The following is a 16,449-nucleotide window of genomic DNA, read 5'->3' as shown; positions in this document are numbered from 1 at the left end:
ACCCGCGCGTCTTTTGTGTTTGTGTGTTTGTTGCAAGATGGCGACGACCGAAGAATTCAGAAACGGAATGGCGAAACTTCGAGCTTTCAAACGATACCAAGATGGCGGCGTTCGGTGGCGGGGAAGACGAGTTACGGCTCCGCGAACTGCGGTGATTTTACGCGATTTAAAGCTGTTTTCTCGCCCTACGCACTGATAAATTAATTTTTTTCGGGCACTTCTGGTGCGTTTTCAGTCAAACCATTTTGATACCATGTAGATTAGGCATTGCAGATACCGAAACGCGTCGTTGCCAAAAATCGATCTTTTTTGCGATTTTCGCGATCTGATCCCCGCGTCCCCCCTTAAGAATCTGTTTGGTGCATGCAGTCCGCCCAAGTCCGCTAGACTTGGCAAACAACATATCGCTGCGGCAAGTTCGGGTGCGATCATTACGAGGGAAATAAAAAAAAAACGAATACATAAGTGACGCTGAAAGGGTTAAATACATTGAAAATATATTGAGCCAACCAGAAATTCATGTTTTGTTTGGAGTGACCAAAAGTAGGAAACATACGAGTTTTAATTATTTCGAGTCTATAATATGAAGTTTGCTCTCAGCATCGTCATCCCCCCTACCAGCCTTTCCGACAACAGAGCAAGCAGATTTGCATACCTGAGCCAAAGTCTGAGTAGTCAGCATCAATTACATAGGCACTTGGGAAGATCCCTGTGGCTCCGGTCCTCAGGTTGACACCTGCAGAAATGTGAAAACATTGCATTTGTGCACATACTCCTATTGTTCAGTCATGCACAATAGGGTCAACAGTAAAAGCTCACGACCGCTATTAAAATTAAAAACACTGACTTTGGCACCGTAAGTGTGGCAGCATCGCGTCATATTAACAGTGATTGCATTCAAGATACTTTGCTACCACCAATGACAAGTCAAGAAACACTGAAGGGGATCTCCTTGAAAAAGCGTGATGCATTTAGGGTGGCATTTTCGAGCAATCTTTTTTTGGGGGATATGGTCACTTATGCGAGATTTCAACTGACTCGTACGTACATATGCCAGTTGGCACATTTTTTTCTCACATTTTTTCTTCGTAAGTATGAATGAGGTTTATGTACTCTGTAGAAACACTCAGCAGAAAATTAAAAATCAAAAGCGAAAGCAAGATGCAACCAAACAGTGGACACTCAATGATGTGCATCCTTTTGTACTCTCTCTGAGGCATGCAATGCAACAGATGGTTTAGCAACACACATTTCACCCAAATTCTTTATAAAAAAAACACTTCTTTAATCTGAGGTGCCATCTTATCTTTGTAGCTAGCCAGCAATCTGGTATCGGAAGGCACTGGGGAGCAGCCATATTCTTTATGTTGCAAAGATAACTTAGGAAACGGTTAGCCTTTGAGAGATGCTTTGTAGTCCATCAACCTATTATTCTAACCGTGCCCGGTCTGCCCAATGTAGCATTGACCACACTTCGCATAACCCATATGCCACAAAGACGGGATGATAGCCATTCTGTATTTTAGAGGAAAATTGGAAAGCAAAACTTTGTAAGCAAGATTATCACAAAACACAGGTCGACTATTAAAATGAGAGATTCATTGGGATTCAGCTTCAGAGAGAAAATAGCACTTGATTGTATCTTACATTTTTATTGATAAAAAAAAATATTTTCCAGACCTCCATATAATAAGTAAAAGCTCATTAATTCGAATTTCGCGGGGATGCTGCGCAAATTTGAATAATACAAAATTTGAACTAATGAAAATCGCAGGAGAAATTCACCAATGATTCCGATACTTTGATAATTACCGATATTCACCGGTAATTACGTTTTTTGATACTCTGAGCGCTGATAAACATCACGGGCACCACGTAACGTGAAAAAAAAAAAAACACGCAGTGCCACATCTGCGTTTTCATTTTGGAGGTCTTGAGAGAGGGAGAGAACCGACCTGCAACAAAGGCATTGGCCATGCCTGGCCAGGCGCGAACATGTCTCTCTCCAGTCGGTCCTAAACAAACAGCCGCAGGTGCAAAGAGTAAAGCTGGGCGGCCCGCATGGCGATGCTAGCGTCGCCAACGTGCTCTCGCGCACTAGCACTCTCCCCAACCACAATGCCGCAGCGTTCAAATTATCAGTGGCAGTGCGGATTTCAGTGTGAATTAGCAGGATGCATTACATATTGCTTTCAATACATGTTGGACGGACAGCAGCAACTACTTCGAATTACAGTAAAACCTCGTTAAACCGTACCCGCTTAAACAGTAGTTTCAGTTTAAAAGTAGTAAAGTCAATTCGCCGACTCAGCGGCCATTGAACATAATGTATTTTGTATCCGCATAAACCGTACGCATCGGTTAAAACGTAGCGTTACCACTTTTCGTCGCGCAAACATGGCAGTGCGTCGTCTCCATCTGGCGACCCAGCAGAACAACGAGCCTCAGAGATCGGTACAACGGCCTCCAAGCGCCCTGTGCGTTTGCACGCGAAGCCACAATAACATCAACATCATTTCGACGCCATGCCCATGCCGTGCCAGAGAGCGTTGCGGCGTCGTGAAAGCGAGGACTGGCGTCATGCCGAAGCTCGGATAAAAAAGACGCGGGGTGCTCAGCATAGAAGAAAAATTAGATATCGTCCGTGCTATCAAACATGACACGAAGAAGTCGGCGCTGGCCCGCGACATGGATCTGCTGTTGACTACAGTGTGTGGCATTTGGAATGCGAAGTTGCTCGGCAGCGCTGCTGCGACCGCGAAGAGATGTCGGCTACGAGGTTCGACTTTTCGCCATCGTTGCCTCTGTTGTTGCCGAAGTGTCGACTAGCGACAGTGATGAGGACAGCACGGAAAGCGACAGCACGGGCTATTCAGGCCCGACAGTGGCATAAGCTGCGTGCTACGGCAGCCTCATGAATGCAATCATCGCAACGAGAACAGGGGCGCGATAACGTAACTATTCCAAACCAAAAGTTTTCCGAACTCCGGCACCCGGCAATGAAAAAAGCGCCCCGGGACTTATGCAGCGCTACTGAATGGGTTGGGGTGCGTTTGGCAGGCATTCTCAAATCATGAACAGTAGGTTGCCACTATCCCTCAAAAGGAAAGTGTACAACAGCTGTGTGTTACCAGTACTCACATATGGGGCAGAAACCTGGAGGCTTACGAAAAGGGTTCTGCTGAAATTGAGGACGACGCAACGAGCTATGGAAAGAAGAATGATGGGTGTAACGTTAAGGGATAAGAAAAGAGCAGATTGGGTGAGGCAACAAACGCGGGTAAACGACATCTTAGTTGAAATCAAGAAAAAGAAATGGGCATGGGCCGGACATGTAATGAGGAGGGAAGATAACCGATGGTCACTAAGAGCTACGGACTGGATTCCAAGGGAAGGGAAGCGTAGCAGGGGGCGGCAGAAAGTTAGGTGGGCAGATGACATTAAGACGTTTGCAGGGACAACATGGCCACAATTAGTACATGACCGGGGTAGTTGGAGAAGTATGGGAGAGGCCTTTGCCCTGCAGTGGGCGGAACTAGGTTGATGATGATGATGATGATGATGATGACTGCGCACGTGCACGGAGAATGCGTAACGCCAACGAGGAATCTGCCGTGCGAGTGTTTGCCGAGAGGAGGCTGCTGGCTGAAAAACTGGCACGCAGCTTCAGTAAGTTTGAGGCCGCTGTCGTCGACGGTCGTGCTAGGCCGCTGCGGCATCAAACGAAAATAACACTTATGTCGCACGAAGTGAATAAATACTGCATGTTTGTTCCCCTTTCATCGCACTCTCTCTGAGTTCCGTTTTCGACAGGTAAGTGGGCGATCTCATGCTATTTCGGTTAAACAGTACTACCGTTTAGTACATACTTTTTCCGAGCTCCGGCCGACTACGGTTTAAGGGGGGACGCGGGGATCAACTTGGGAAAAACGACCAAAAAATCACTTTTTAGAAAGTTGCAGATTTCGAATCTTTGACCCCTTTTCTATAATATTTTCAAGTATTTCCGCTGAAAACGACTGCTAAGTACCATAAATAAATATATACATAAGGCAATACAGCGAAAATTTCGAGAGAATCGGTGGAAAAGTCGCGGTTTTCGAGCGTCCCTAGCTCCGGAACGGCAGTACGCAGCGCGGCCATGCTGGTACCGTTGAAGAGCGTGCTTCTTCGCCTTTTGACTCCTCCCCTTTCATTTCCTGATAGAGAGAAGAGCAAGCATAAAAAAACAAAAAGTCTGAAGGTCGCGGAGCAGCTTGTCACGGCCGCCGATTGGCTTGCTTCGTCACGTGCGTTCTATGAGGCGCCCCATTGGCCGAGTCTGGAAGCGAGCTGCTGCGGCGTCTGCTTCTCCCGTTTCTTCGCGCGCTGGCCGCTGCCTCTTTGTATACGCGTTGGATACTCGAGGTACGCCGCCGCTTCATCGCTTTATTCGGATTTGAGTTTTTTATTTCATTTTCTGACTTCGAGCATGACTGGGCGGACGTGGACGACGAAATTCGCTACCAAGCACCGCTTCGGCAGCCGCAAGCGCAAGCCACCGAACATCCGAACGATAAGTAGGCCTAGCGGAGATGTGTCCGCGCACGAGCTTGCAAGAGAGACTGTTGACGCATTGCCGGGCAGTTCGCGAGCTGTTACAGCCTTGTGTTCCAGTGGTGACAATACCGAACTGATAACGACCTTTCCTGATGCTTTCGGGCCTTCGACGTCCTGTGAACGCTCTGCGACGTACCCCGATTGTGCCACCGCCGTCACCGAGATGGACGACGAAAGTGCGGTCCAAGCGCGTGCGTCTGCCGGCCGTGAAGACGAACCGTGCATCAGCAACGGCCGCACCATACAGTCACATCTTGAGCCACAATTCATCTTGTTGGAGGAGTTGAATATGACCGCTGCCACTGTCCGCGCGTCACTTGGTTCTGTGCCGGCAACCGAACGGAAGATGGGGTTGACGGCTGGAGGAGCATGCTCGGTGGCGACGGACTCAAGCGAGTTTTTGCTTGTGCAAGTTGCCGCTGTGAATTCGCTTCTTAGCAAAACACCGTGCCATCAGTGCTTCCAGCCGGGGATAGCGGTAGTGCCGGAAACCAGGCTTGGCCTTGCCGTGAAGATGGTTTTATGTTGCTCAGCATGCGGTGCTTCGGAAACACAGTGGTCGTCACCAAGAGAAGAAGGAAGCCGGGCCTTTGAGGTGAACCTGAGGTCCATGCAAGCAATCAAGAGCATAGGGAAAGGTGCCACTGCCCTTACAGACTTTTGGTCTGTGATGAATGTTTCGTACAGGGGGCTTCATCAGAAGACATTTCAGGGGCACCTGAAAGCTAAATTCAGGCCTGCTGCAAGCAAAAGTGCAACAAACGTGTGCACTGATGCTGTTGCAGCTGTCAAAAGAGTCTACAACGAAATGGACCCAACATTCCATAAGAACATCACAGTCATATATGATGGCACGTGGATGACCCGGGGTCATAGTAGCCACATTGGTGTAGGGGCTGTGATTGAATTTTACAGTGGCTTAGTGCTGGACTTTGTAGTCCTCTCGAACTACTGTCATGGGTGCATGTTGGGGCCAAAGCCAGGTGACAGTGACTATGATGCGTGGAGGCAGGCGCATCAATGTCAGAAGAACACGGACGTGAAATCCGGCAGGATGGAGGTGGAGGCGGCACTTGAGCTCTTTCGTCGCTCCTTGACAAAGAATGATCTGCGTTACACCAATATAGCGTGCGATGGGGACAGCCGGACGTACTTGGCGCTTTGTGAGGACCAAACCTACGGGTTTATCCAGTTCTCCAAAGAGGACTGTGTAAATCACGTTGAAAAAAGGATGGGGACAAACTTGCGCACTTTGGTCACTAAGAGCAGTAGAGACCAACCACTTGGTGGCCGAGGGGGCCTGACACAAGACCTCATAAAGAGGCTGACAAGCTACTACGGAATGGCCTTGAGAGGGAGCGAGGATGTGAAGGACATGGAGAGAGCAGTCATGGCAACGTTTCATCACGTCACCTCTACAGATGAAGAACCGCACCACGAGCTCTGTCCTGCGGGCCCGACAAGTTGGTGTAGGCATCGAGCAGCAGAAGCAAAAGAGGAACCGCAGCCTGCTCACAAGTACAGGTTGAAACCGCATGTAGCTGAGGCCATGTTGCCAGTTTTCCAGCGTCTCTCTGAGCCTCAGTTGCTGGAACGTTGCAAAGGAAAAAAAACTCAAAACGCAGCAGAAAGCCTGCACTCCGTGATTTGGTCAATCATGCCAAAGGATAAAAATGCTTCCCTGATTGCTGTAGAGACAGCCGTAAGTGAGGCAGTGTGTCGCTTCAACAGTGGCACCCTTCGAGCTTATACGGAGTTTTGCACCTCGCTTGGCGTCAAACCTGCAGGACATGGACTCCGTCGAGCGGCCGAGAAAGATGCCTTGCGCAGGAAGAGGGCACAAAAAGCCCATGAAGGAAAGCATAGAAGATTCAAGAAGCGAAGAGATGCACCTGACACCTGCAACTACAAGGCCAGTGGTTTCTAGTCGAATAAACATGGCCCAAAACTTCAAACGCCTTTTTCTCAAAACTTTTTTCTACCACCAAGGTCAACTTGCAAAGCCAATATCTCAGCCACCATTATGAATATTTTTACACCGTTTGTTTTGTTACGCTCATTGTGCATCACTGCACACAGTGACATGTTTTGTTTTCAAAATAGTTGCTTCAATAATTTGTTATCTTTTGTTTTCACAGTCGAGATTTTCATGAAGCTGGAGTAGCTGCCAAAGAATAAGAATATAAAAACATTCTGTTAGGTTAAAAAAATTACAGGAATGTCACTGTGTGGAGAATACATGTAGGAGTGCTATCAATGTTTGCTTGAACTCCTAGCATCAATATACAGGTGTGCAGGCATTTTGCAAAAATGAAAGCAGAAAAATATTGTAAACAAAAAAGTACTTGAGATATTGCAGCCATATTTTCACAGTTTTGTTTATGTGATATTATTAACACCTGTGCAAAATTTCATCAGAATCGGCTGGTAAATAAAAAAGTTAGTTTTGATCCCCATATCCCCCCATAATGAGGTTTCACTGTATTCAAAATTTGGAATTAACAAGCTTTTACTGTACTATACAAATGAGTTGTAATTATTGCCGGAATACTAATTTGGAGTTCTGTTTGATAAACGAAGACCACACTCTATATTTTTGTTACCTATGTACCTAGGTTGGTAACAGTTTACAACGTTATGCAATGTTAGGATACTCCCGAGCATGCCTAGCACCGTGTTTTCTTGCCCAGGATTTGCAAACATTAAACTTCGGGACAAATTTTCTGATATTCGATTTGAAATACATTATTCACTATTTTAAATGCACACCCCTATATGATATGTATTACGAAGATTTTTTGCACTGATAATATTTCTTTATTCAGGCCGGTTAGTTTACAATAATGGTTCACAAAAAATGGACCAATGAGGGTTGGGTTTGTCAGCCTTTGGTTACGATGTCCATTGAAACTGAAGGTGTTAACATAATGTAACGAGACTTTCAAAACAAACTGTGGCGTCAGAAACCTGGAGAGCCCATAAGCAACTGCTTTTCGGATGAGGTAGTTAAACACTGCCTAGACCCGTTGCCGAGAAGGGTGGACCCACCTTCACACCACGCGTCATCTGCCTCCTTGCTGACGTAGACGGGGTCCCCGATGTCGATGCCCACCTCATCCGCGTGCCTCGGCACGAACCGGTAGAGACCCCGGTGCGTGGCATCTTGCAGCTGCAGCAGGCCGGCCCCCGAAGTTGTCGTTGAGCTGGGACTGCTTGCCGACAGGGGGCTCCCTAATGGAACAAGTAGAAGACAGAAGCATTCTTATGCTCGCACCACGTAAAAGAGACTGATCTCACCAAATTCTCGCACACTCATGCCACCGCCAGGTATGGCGTGCAACTAGCGATGGTGGTAGCTCCACATTCTTCCACTACTACATTTGCAGCAGTGTCGCTTTTCCTTAGGCAATCTCCCATCACTCGTCTTCTTTTCATTTCTTCCTACATGTTTGTCTGACACTTATGACACTTTTCCTACCTCTTGGATTGTGAGAGAAAATATATGGACACTCAAAGCGTATTTTTGCCAGCATGCTGTCCTGCTTCCAATGGTGCAAGAATGGCTGGCCTGCACAGGGAGGATTAAAAGCACTCGCAAGTTCTCTCGGAGAAGGCATGCAGAGCTAAAGTAAGTGTAACACATTATTTTTTTCCCGACGGGTCTGGTTGCTTATTTTAAGGTATACGGGGATTCTATGCAAGCCATTCAGGCTTTGCATTGCGAGTAAGAATAATTCATGAGAGGGCACAGGTTCGCCGTAAGACGGGCCGTAATGGGGGGCTCTGGAGATATTTCAACCAGCTGCTTTTCTTTTTGCGCTGTGCCCGTTTGAACAGGGCGACACCAGTTCTGAATCAAACCTGTGACCTCGTCGTGCTCAGCAGAACGACCATAACCATCAAACCACTACAGCAATTAGCACAAAATTACTGAAAGCCTCCTTTTGATAAACAAAATGTTTAGGCCAGTTTGCAAACATGTATTCAAGACAAAGCATAATGGCACGCTGAATGAGACCGAAATATGCAGACACTTTCAAGTGTAGCAGGAATACCTGGTAGTTGTGAAACCTGTATGCACTTGTGATGTCCAGGGCACTGGTTAGGAGACTATTAGAGGCCGCAGCTAGGATGCATATTTTTTCGGTGAAGCTGTATATGGCTAGGGTTCCATGCATTTTTGTTCTTTGTCAATGAAAACTGTCATCGTCAATGGTTCATACTCCCGTAAGCAAGCAAAAATTGCTATGGCTCACAGCCCCATAAGGCAGAGGCTACAAGCACTCAGCAAAGTGAACAGTGCTTAGATTCTTTCTAATCACACATACAACATACAGAACAGCATGTCGAAAACTGTAATCATCGACGGCTCATAACCCCGTAAGCAAGCAAAAAACGGAATGGCTCACAGACCTGTAAGGTTCGTGGCTACTCCCTTTGCGTGGTTTAGTTGCGGTGACACTACCTTTGTGGTCGTTGTCAGTGATATCAACATGGATGAGTGGGTACCAAAAATGGAGCGGTTTATGCGTTCTGTGTTACAGACATATCGATTGCGATGCCACACCGATCCGGCCCATTTGACAACCCAGCGACGTGCATTGATTGACATTATCAAAGAATGTGATTGCAGTTGTGAGTATGCCAATCAGTGTATGTGATAGCGAGCACAAAGCCACTGTGACCGTCGTTATTAAGTGACAATGACTGATGCAATAAAGTTTTTACTACAACTTCCCTCACCACAATGTTTACAGGTTCGCTGGTCATTCCCTTTTACAGAGCAGAATGGCTCGTGATTTTTCAGATGCCATTTTTCAAACACACGACAACTTGTCCCCCCGTAACATTCTGCATGACAATTCAATATGGTCCGTATTGACCCAACGTTACAGCAAAGCTATCGATAGTCGACCAAGGAATGCGTACAGAAACTCACCATTGCATGCGGGCGATATGGACTTGGCACCATCCGGCGAGTGAGCTGTAGAGTTACCGCTGTCGACACCCGTGTCTAGACTCAATCTTGACCTCAGGTCATCTGGACTCAGGCTTCCACTGTTTGTGGCCCCACTCAGCAGAGATTTGTCATACAACCTGGCGATAAACAGGAAATGACGTTCAAGAGGACTACATGGCAGAGACTGCGCACAGGTTGCACGGGGTATTTGAGAACATCAGCTTCCAGACAGCCACATAAATTAACATTCTCATTATCTTTGTCTAGGTGGTTAACTCTGGTTTCAGTACAAAACTTTATTGTCACTGATCCCGATAAGTTTTGCAATCTGTTGCCTGCCTTTACTGCTTAACATGATGCATATATTATGTCATGTTTGAACTGTTTCTTTTTACTTTGTATTTCTTATAACATAGATCTTGTTGTTTCATCTCGTTTTATGCTGTTTGGAAGATGTACAATTGGTATAACTTTTTTACTACTGCCTTGTTCATGTTATTGCTTCGTTTTTCCTTTGTGCTTGTTGGATTTAACAGTATTTGGTACTCACATTTTAATTTCACATGAAGTGTGCAAAAAAAGTTTTTTTTTCTATGAATTAGTGCCGTACGGTATTTTTTATCAATTGCCTGTTCCACCCCCCCCCCTATGTAGTACCCTCAGCCGTGAGGGCCTTTAGGGGTATTTTGTATAAATAAGATAAGATAAACCACTGTGGCTCGTCTAGAATGTTTATTCCAGTGTAGGTGCTTCCATCTGACACAGGATATGAAAAACGCACACACTATTAGTTGCCCTGGTGACTCAGAAATCACATCTTGTTTTCGGGGTGACAAACAAACTAGAGTAATACTTTGTTAATTCGGCCCTCATTAATTCAGAAAAATGGCTAATTCGGAATCGTCTTGTGGTCCCGCCAGGCATGTGCATTATTTAATGCAATCAAACGCTCATTAATTCAGATGTATTTGGCTGCACATTGGTTAATTTGGACACTTCTTGGAGCTCAGCAAGTGCGGAGCATCAGAAATGTACAACACAAATTACCAAAAACAGCGCTAGCATCCAACCAAAACGAAGCAGTGGAGTACGCGTCGCCATAGTCATCAGTGGAAGCTATACGTGAACGACAGCAATGCCGGAACACTCTGTACCTATATGTCTTTAAAGTCTTTATTCTTGTGTTTACGTCGCTCATAAGACCGCGTAAGCTGCATGCCTTCAGAACTGTAAGGTCGCTGTCCAAGATCACGTCGGTAGCGGCCGTGGTTTCCTCCACAGCATTTGCGACAAACAGTAGTTTCATTTTGACTCAGTACAAACTTGTCGAGGAAGAAGAGTGCCAGCTACATTGTGATGGACGGACGATCTGTTGGCGACCAGCTCACTGGCACAACTTGTTATATGAGCGCGGTAGTGAAAAAGCATTGCATGCAGATGCTATTACTGCGACAGCACTGCAAAGGAAGTCAGGAGGCCTATGCCGCTGCAAGCGTTAACCAGTCCTGAGATGATGAGAATCACCTCTTCTGCACTGATTTTTAACAAAATAGAAACAGGATTTGCTGGTTCAGTCAGTAAATAAAAGCGTGATGACCTAGTGTGCATTCGTTTATTGTATTCTTGATACCCTTGATAATTCGACATTCGGTTAATTAGTCCCATGAAATCCGAATTAACGAGATTTTACGGCAATAGCTTTGAACAGCCAACTGTGATCTGTGACAGCGAGAAAGAAGTGTTGCAAGCGGTCACGAGGCAATTAGGCAGTGGAGTTTCTGGATCCACTATGTGGAGGCAATTGAGTAGGTACTCTGAAATGCCAATGATGGCCTTTCCTAGCCACTTCAGGTGGCAAACTCAAGACCTGGGCTTTCTGTGCAAAAGTACATTAACATCAGTCCCGAGTGATTGGTATCCTTCCTCCCACATGACCTGTGTAGCCGAAGAATGGATGGATGGATGTGAACATCTGTGGCCACGACATCCTTAAAATGGAATCTTGTTCCTAGTGTTTAGACTTGTTGCACTGGTACACTCAACTTCCATTAATTCAACTATGATAGGAGCAACGATATCAGTCAAACGATCCGGCAGGCCGAATTAAACAAGAGGAAGAAAAAAAATGTCACCAAACACTGCGGATTTATCGGCATTATTTGCCCTAATTCTAAGATGCCCCCAAATTGAATGCACATCCATTTTTATAGGTTCAAAGTAGATAAGTAATGTACAAGTGACATTACAGCTCCTAAACAAATCAGAATTAAAACACCCACCCGATATTTCCAGCAAGAAAAGCATAGTGTGCCTCTAATTCTGGCAATAAGAAAATAGACAAAACCAGTGACCTTCAACTTCACAGAATGGAAACTTGCAACAGAACTGCTGGTTGGCCTAGTTGGTGCTTGCTAAAAGACATGTTTTTTGCCGCAATTGAACACTCACAAAAGAAAAAACAAAAAACAAAAAAAAACAAGAACAAAAGGGAAAAAAACATGTCTTTTAGAATGGAAACTTATCAGTCTCCCTCCAAGTTCTTTTACATGTACATCAGACGGATCCAACAGTGTTTTTATGGGAGTACGTTCGATGTTTCTCGTTGCTTTTTCTGTTTTATGTCAGGCAAGAGCACGCCGAACAGATAAATGCATGCTTCCCTGATGTCAACGCTTATTCTGTGTGTGTTGTAGCGTAGCCCGCCTGTTTCTGCGATGATCGGCATGCGCAAGGTAACCATAACGACCACATCTGCTTCCATAGGCACTGATGCGTGCTTTTACAGTAAGACAAATGCATCCTGTTCAGTGCCCCTTTATGCAATACTATGAGAACATGTGCTTATAGCAAATAGAGCAATGCTGTAATTACGCTTCATGACCGATCCACTATGCAAATTGTGGAAATCCGTTCGTGTAGCAGCATTTCACAATTACGAAGATGTCGAAGTTGAAATTGCCATCCGCATATTAACAGAATCATTAACTAACCAAAAGCAGAGAAGCACAACTCTTCTGAATACAGTTCCCACAAACCGCTCTTGAAATTGCATTCAGCTTTAATTAGCGAACAGGTGCGCGTGGACACTGTCTTACAGTTTGCTTTCTTGATTAAAGCAGTTCTTTCTTGACACTTATTCAAGAAAGTGCTTTAATCATGCTGCAAGCCACGCCGCTAATAAGAGAATGTTAACATTGGTAGAGCAAGTTACGACTATGTATAAGACGTGATTGTGCATAAGTTTAAAGCACTCTTATACTTTAATGGTGTTTCCTCTACTTAAAACAGTGGATGCTGTAGAAATGGGGTTCTGTGAAGCGTGGGGGGGAGGAAGTGGGGGAGGAGGTAGGGAGAGGCAAACGTGGCTGAGGGCTCGTTTGCTAATGAAACATGCAGAAGCTGTTTTTGTTCAATACGTCATAGATAACGCAAGTAAACCGCACAAGAATTGGTACCGCTAAACCTCCACTTAATGAATTTCAATATAACAAACTTCTCAATATAACGAAGTATTTAACTTTTCATAGCCTCTTGTCCATAGAACACCATGTATTTAGAACCTAAATAGCTAAGCGTATTTGTATGCGATTTCAATATAACGAAATTTCATTGCCTCCACCAAGGAGTGCTGAGACAATAAATGGCAACTTCTGTGTGCGCAGATGGTCAAATGATTGAATTAGGAGCGGCTGCTTGGACGCACCCCAATCGCACCCCACGCAACAAGAGTGACCACTGAAGTGAAGCCGCATCATGTTCCATATAAAGTCCAAGTGCGATAAGATCCCATGCACTGTGTGCTTTAGGTGCGAGTGAAAGTGCACGAGGGTGAGACAAGAAAGAGGATGGCTTCACGAGGGATGCCTTCCCTCTCAAGCAAAGGAAAAGAGGGAAGGGAAGTGAGCTCGTGGTAACACAATCAAGCACGCCAGAGGGGGTGAGAGGGGCGAAGCGGGGGGGGGGGGGGGTTAAGTTGGCGCACGTCTAGATTTCTGGAGCATGCCTCTGCCGCGGCTGTGCCTGGCTGCAAGCGCAGCTGCGCACATTAGTTTAGAGATAATCTGCTCTTTGTGCAAGGAATGGGTGCGCCAAGACGAGATGCTGTGACACCATTTAAGCTGTCTTACCGTGCGTTTAGTATTGGAGGTTGCGTAATCGCAAGTTTCGGTGAACCGTTGCAGCTAGAGGCAGACAAAGCATTTGCTCCCCGCTGCCAGCGCTCTTCCTGACAGCGTTGTCCCAGTGCGGGTAACGCTATCAGGCGTTTGGGCGGATTGCACATGAAAGCGTGGCTGGTTTCGCTAATTTCGCACCGCGGAGAAGATATTGTCAATGTGTGTGGTATGAAACCGTTTCATCAGTCACCAACTCTCAAATTTATCAAAATGAATTGTTTTCTCATTCAAACTTGCTGTTTTCGTTTGCCCGATAGTTCGGAATATCCTGCGACCCCTTTCCATGCAAGAAAAATCGATCGGTGACTGTGCTTACTCGGATAAAAGGTTGAATTTCAATACAATGAAATTTTGATCTAACGAAGCAAATTGCGGTTGCACCAATTTAATTATATTGACGTATAACTGTACAGTCGAACCCACTTCGCAGCTTGAGCACGTGAGCAGCAGCCTCACCGCTAGGCCGTACCGTCTCTCATTGCACTTTGTGAGCTCAGTAGTAGCTACCCACACTTGCTGCACGTTGTGGGCACAAAAAGCGTCTGCGAAACTTTCATGTCCATGATGACGTACTCCGTGCCATGATTGTCATCGTCACTCATCGCGCTAACGCCTAAAATCTCAAACTTCCGCGAAGTCTCACACTTTTTTGTCAAGGGAGACTTTGTGTTGTTTGCGCGTTCTTTGCGCTCCGCACACTCCGCCTCCGTGTAAAACGGCATGTCGATGCAATGTGCACACGAACTCGGTCCAGTTGCACCCACTGGCAATGCTGAAGCGGACAGACTCGAGGAGCTTGAAGTAGCCATGTTGACCCAGGCACCATCGCTTGCGGCAACACCGAAGCTTTCGAGGAGCTTGGAACAGCCGCATCGATTCATGGTATGATAGCTTGTGGCAACACCAAACTTGACGATCTCTATGAGTTTGGCACAGCCGTGGCGACCTGCGGTATTGTGGCTTGTGACAACACTGACATGGACATTCACCGATGAGCACGGTGCAGCCGCGTCGATAGGTGGTACTGTGGCTTTCGATGACAGTGAAGCTGTCGCAAGTTGTTTTCGACGATGCACTGATTTTGTTCCAAGCAAATCTCCTTTTGCCGACCACTTTCCGCAAGCTTGCTTTCAAATGTGAGTCCCCCGCCATCAAACTACACGGCCCAAAAACATGCATGCATGTACACATGGCATGCCAGCTTGGCAAATAAACATAGGAACGAAAATGCACGCTAAAGGGAGCGAATTAACAATGAAAATATTTACATGAACGATGCGAAAAGAGGCTGTGGGGAGTGAAACGCAACACAACAAAGAGAAGCCTCGGGCGCATGCAGATGACATGAAGGCACCATGCCGTCAGCACACGGCCGCGCCAGTTCAGCAAGGAGAGGAGGCACACGCCAGGGCCAATCGGAGGGCTGCACCTCGGAGAAGCGCGCACTTCCCCCAATAAGCGTCGCTCTTGTGGAATTGGCACCTCTCGAAAACAGCGCCGATGCCATTGCTCCCAGAATGCCTTCGTCTTGTTCAAAGGCACCAAAATGAAGCACGGGAAACCGGCTTTCAAACGAGACCAAGATGGCAGCGATCGCCATTATGGTCTCAAGCTAAGATGCTGCCGTAGCAACCTTCCACATTTTTTGAAAGGCGCTTTTTGGGGTCGCTAAAGTGACGCCTCAGCAGAGCTTGCATGTCACTTGCTGTCCATGTCTCCTCCTTGCAGTTGCTGTCACACTGCCATTCTCGAATGCCGACAGCCGCAGCTTGATCAGAGCGCGCAGGAAGCAGAGTTAAACAGTTGAACAAGTCCACATAATCAGGAGCCTGACGGGAGAAAGCAGTGTGGAGAAATGGCCTCCCAGCCATTATATTTGTCTCGGAACAGCTCTGCCATCTCCCATGTTGATTTCCTTTTTTTCTTTTTTCATGCAACCCAATTATAACACTTATCGGTTATAACAACGGGATTTTCGTGGCGCTTGAATGTAAGTCAGAGACACTGCTGAAAAAAGAAACAGAGTGAGAAAAGAAAAAAAAAAAGGAACGAAGAAAGAATTACGTTGCAACAGGGAATCAAATGTGGGAGAAGAGTGTGGCAAGCGGGCACGTAACCTCTTCGCCACCGCTGAGACAGGCTAAGTGGCTTTTACAGTTGTTACTGTCATCACTACCGCAAATTTGTTACAGTCTTCGCTGCATCATTCTTGTTGATTTCGGCGTTCCGACGGCCAATTCTTGTGAGCTTTACATGCATTCCACTCTAACCTCTCAACATATAATGTAGTTAATGCCTAGAGCTGCTTCTAAATGCCTTTTTTGTTAAAATAGCGAGCCCTCCACCGTGCTAGCATGGACTGCTGTTGAACTGTGCCCTGCACACACTCCTCTCTCGTCTGTGCAAGATGCTAGCTAGCACATATTCTGAAGGGAATGCGCGCATATATAAGCAGCTCTGTAGCAGTGTTTAAACACTGTATTCTGAAGGTAGTGCAAAGCTTCGCGGAAAGTGGTGGCGGAAGAGTCTTCTCCGGACTAATCCACCATTCCACCGTTTCTTGGGTGGCAAACTAGATTGCGCATACGTCTAATGTAGCTTTTAGACTCTGCAAATTTATTTACCTGATGTCCATCGTCATCACTTTATCGCTGTCTATTAACCCTTTAGCTGCCAATGACAAGTTAATGTTATGTTCTCGGTTTCAGTTTCAGA

The 16,449-nt window shown here is 46.1% G+C and overlaps 2 protein-coding genes across 5 annotated transcripts in view; one reads left to right on the top strand and one right to left on the bottom strand.

Annotated features, from left to right (window-relative positions):
* The window catches only part of Aplip1 (JNK-interacting protein Aplip1), a 68,595-nt gene that overhangs the window by 35,864 nt on the left and 16,282 nt on the right, over positions 1-16,449 (bottom strand). For all 4 annotated transcript variants that reach the window (XM_055062444.1, XM_055062442.2, XM_055062443.2 and 1 more), the window contains 3 exons: positions 9,539-9,696; positions 7,648-7,830; positions 656-736 (listed from right to left, as the gene is read on the bottom strand). In XM_055062444.1, the coding sequence (XP_054918419.1) occupies positions 656-736; positions 7,648-7,830; positions 9,539-9,696 (422 nt within the window). The remainder of the gene's footprint in view (positions 1-655; positions 737-7,647; positions 7,831-9,538; positions 9,697-16,449) is intronic.
* LOC140213676 (uncharacterized) lies at positions 4,472-6,526 on the top strand. The gene has a single exon (XM_072284927.1). The coding sequence runs from the start codon at positions 4,472-4,474 to the stop codon at positions 6,524-6,526; it is 2,055 nt and encodes a 684-aa protein (XP_072141028.1).

This window comes from Dermacentor andersoni, chromosome 10 (genome assembly GCF_023375885.2).
Source record: "Dermacentor andersoni chromosome 10, qqDerAnde1_hic_scaffold, whole genome shotgun sequence".
Classification (NCBI taxonomy): domain Eukaryota; kingdom Metazoa; phylum Arthropoda; class Arachnida; order Ixodida; family Ixodidae; genus Dermacentor; species Dermacentor andersoni.
The sequence above is the reverse complement of the archived record's forward strand: the minus strand, read 5'-3'. Positions and strand labels throughout refer to the sequence as shown.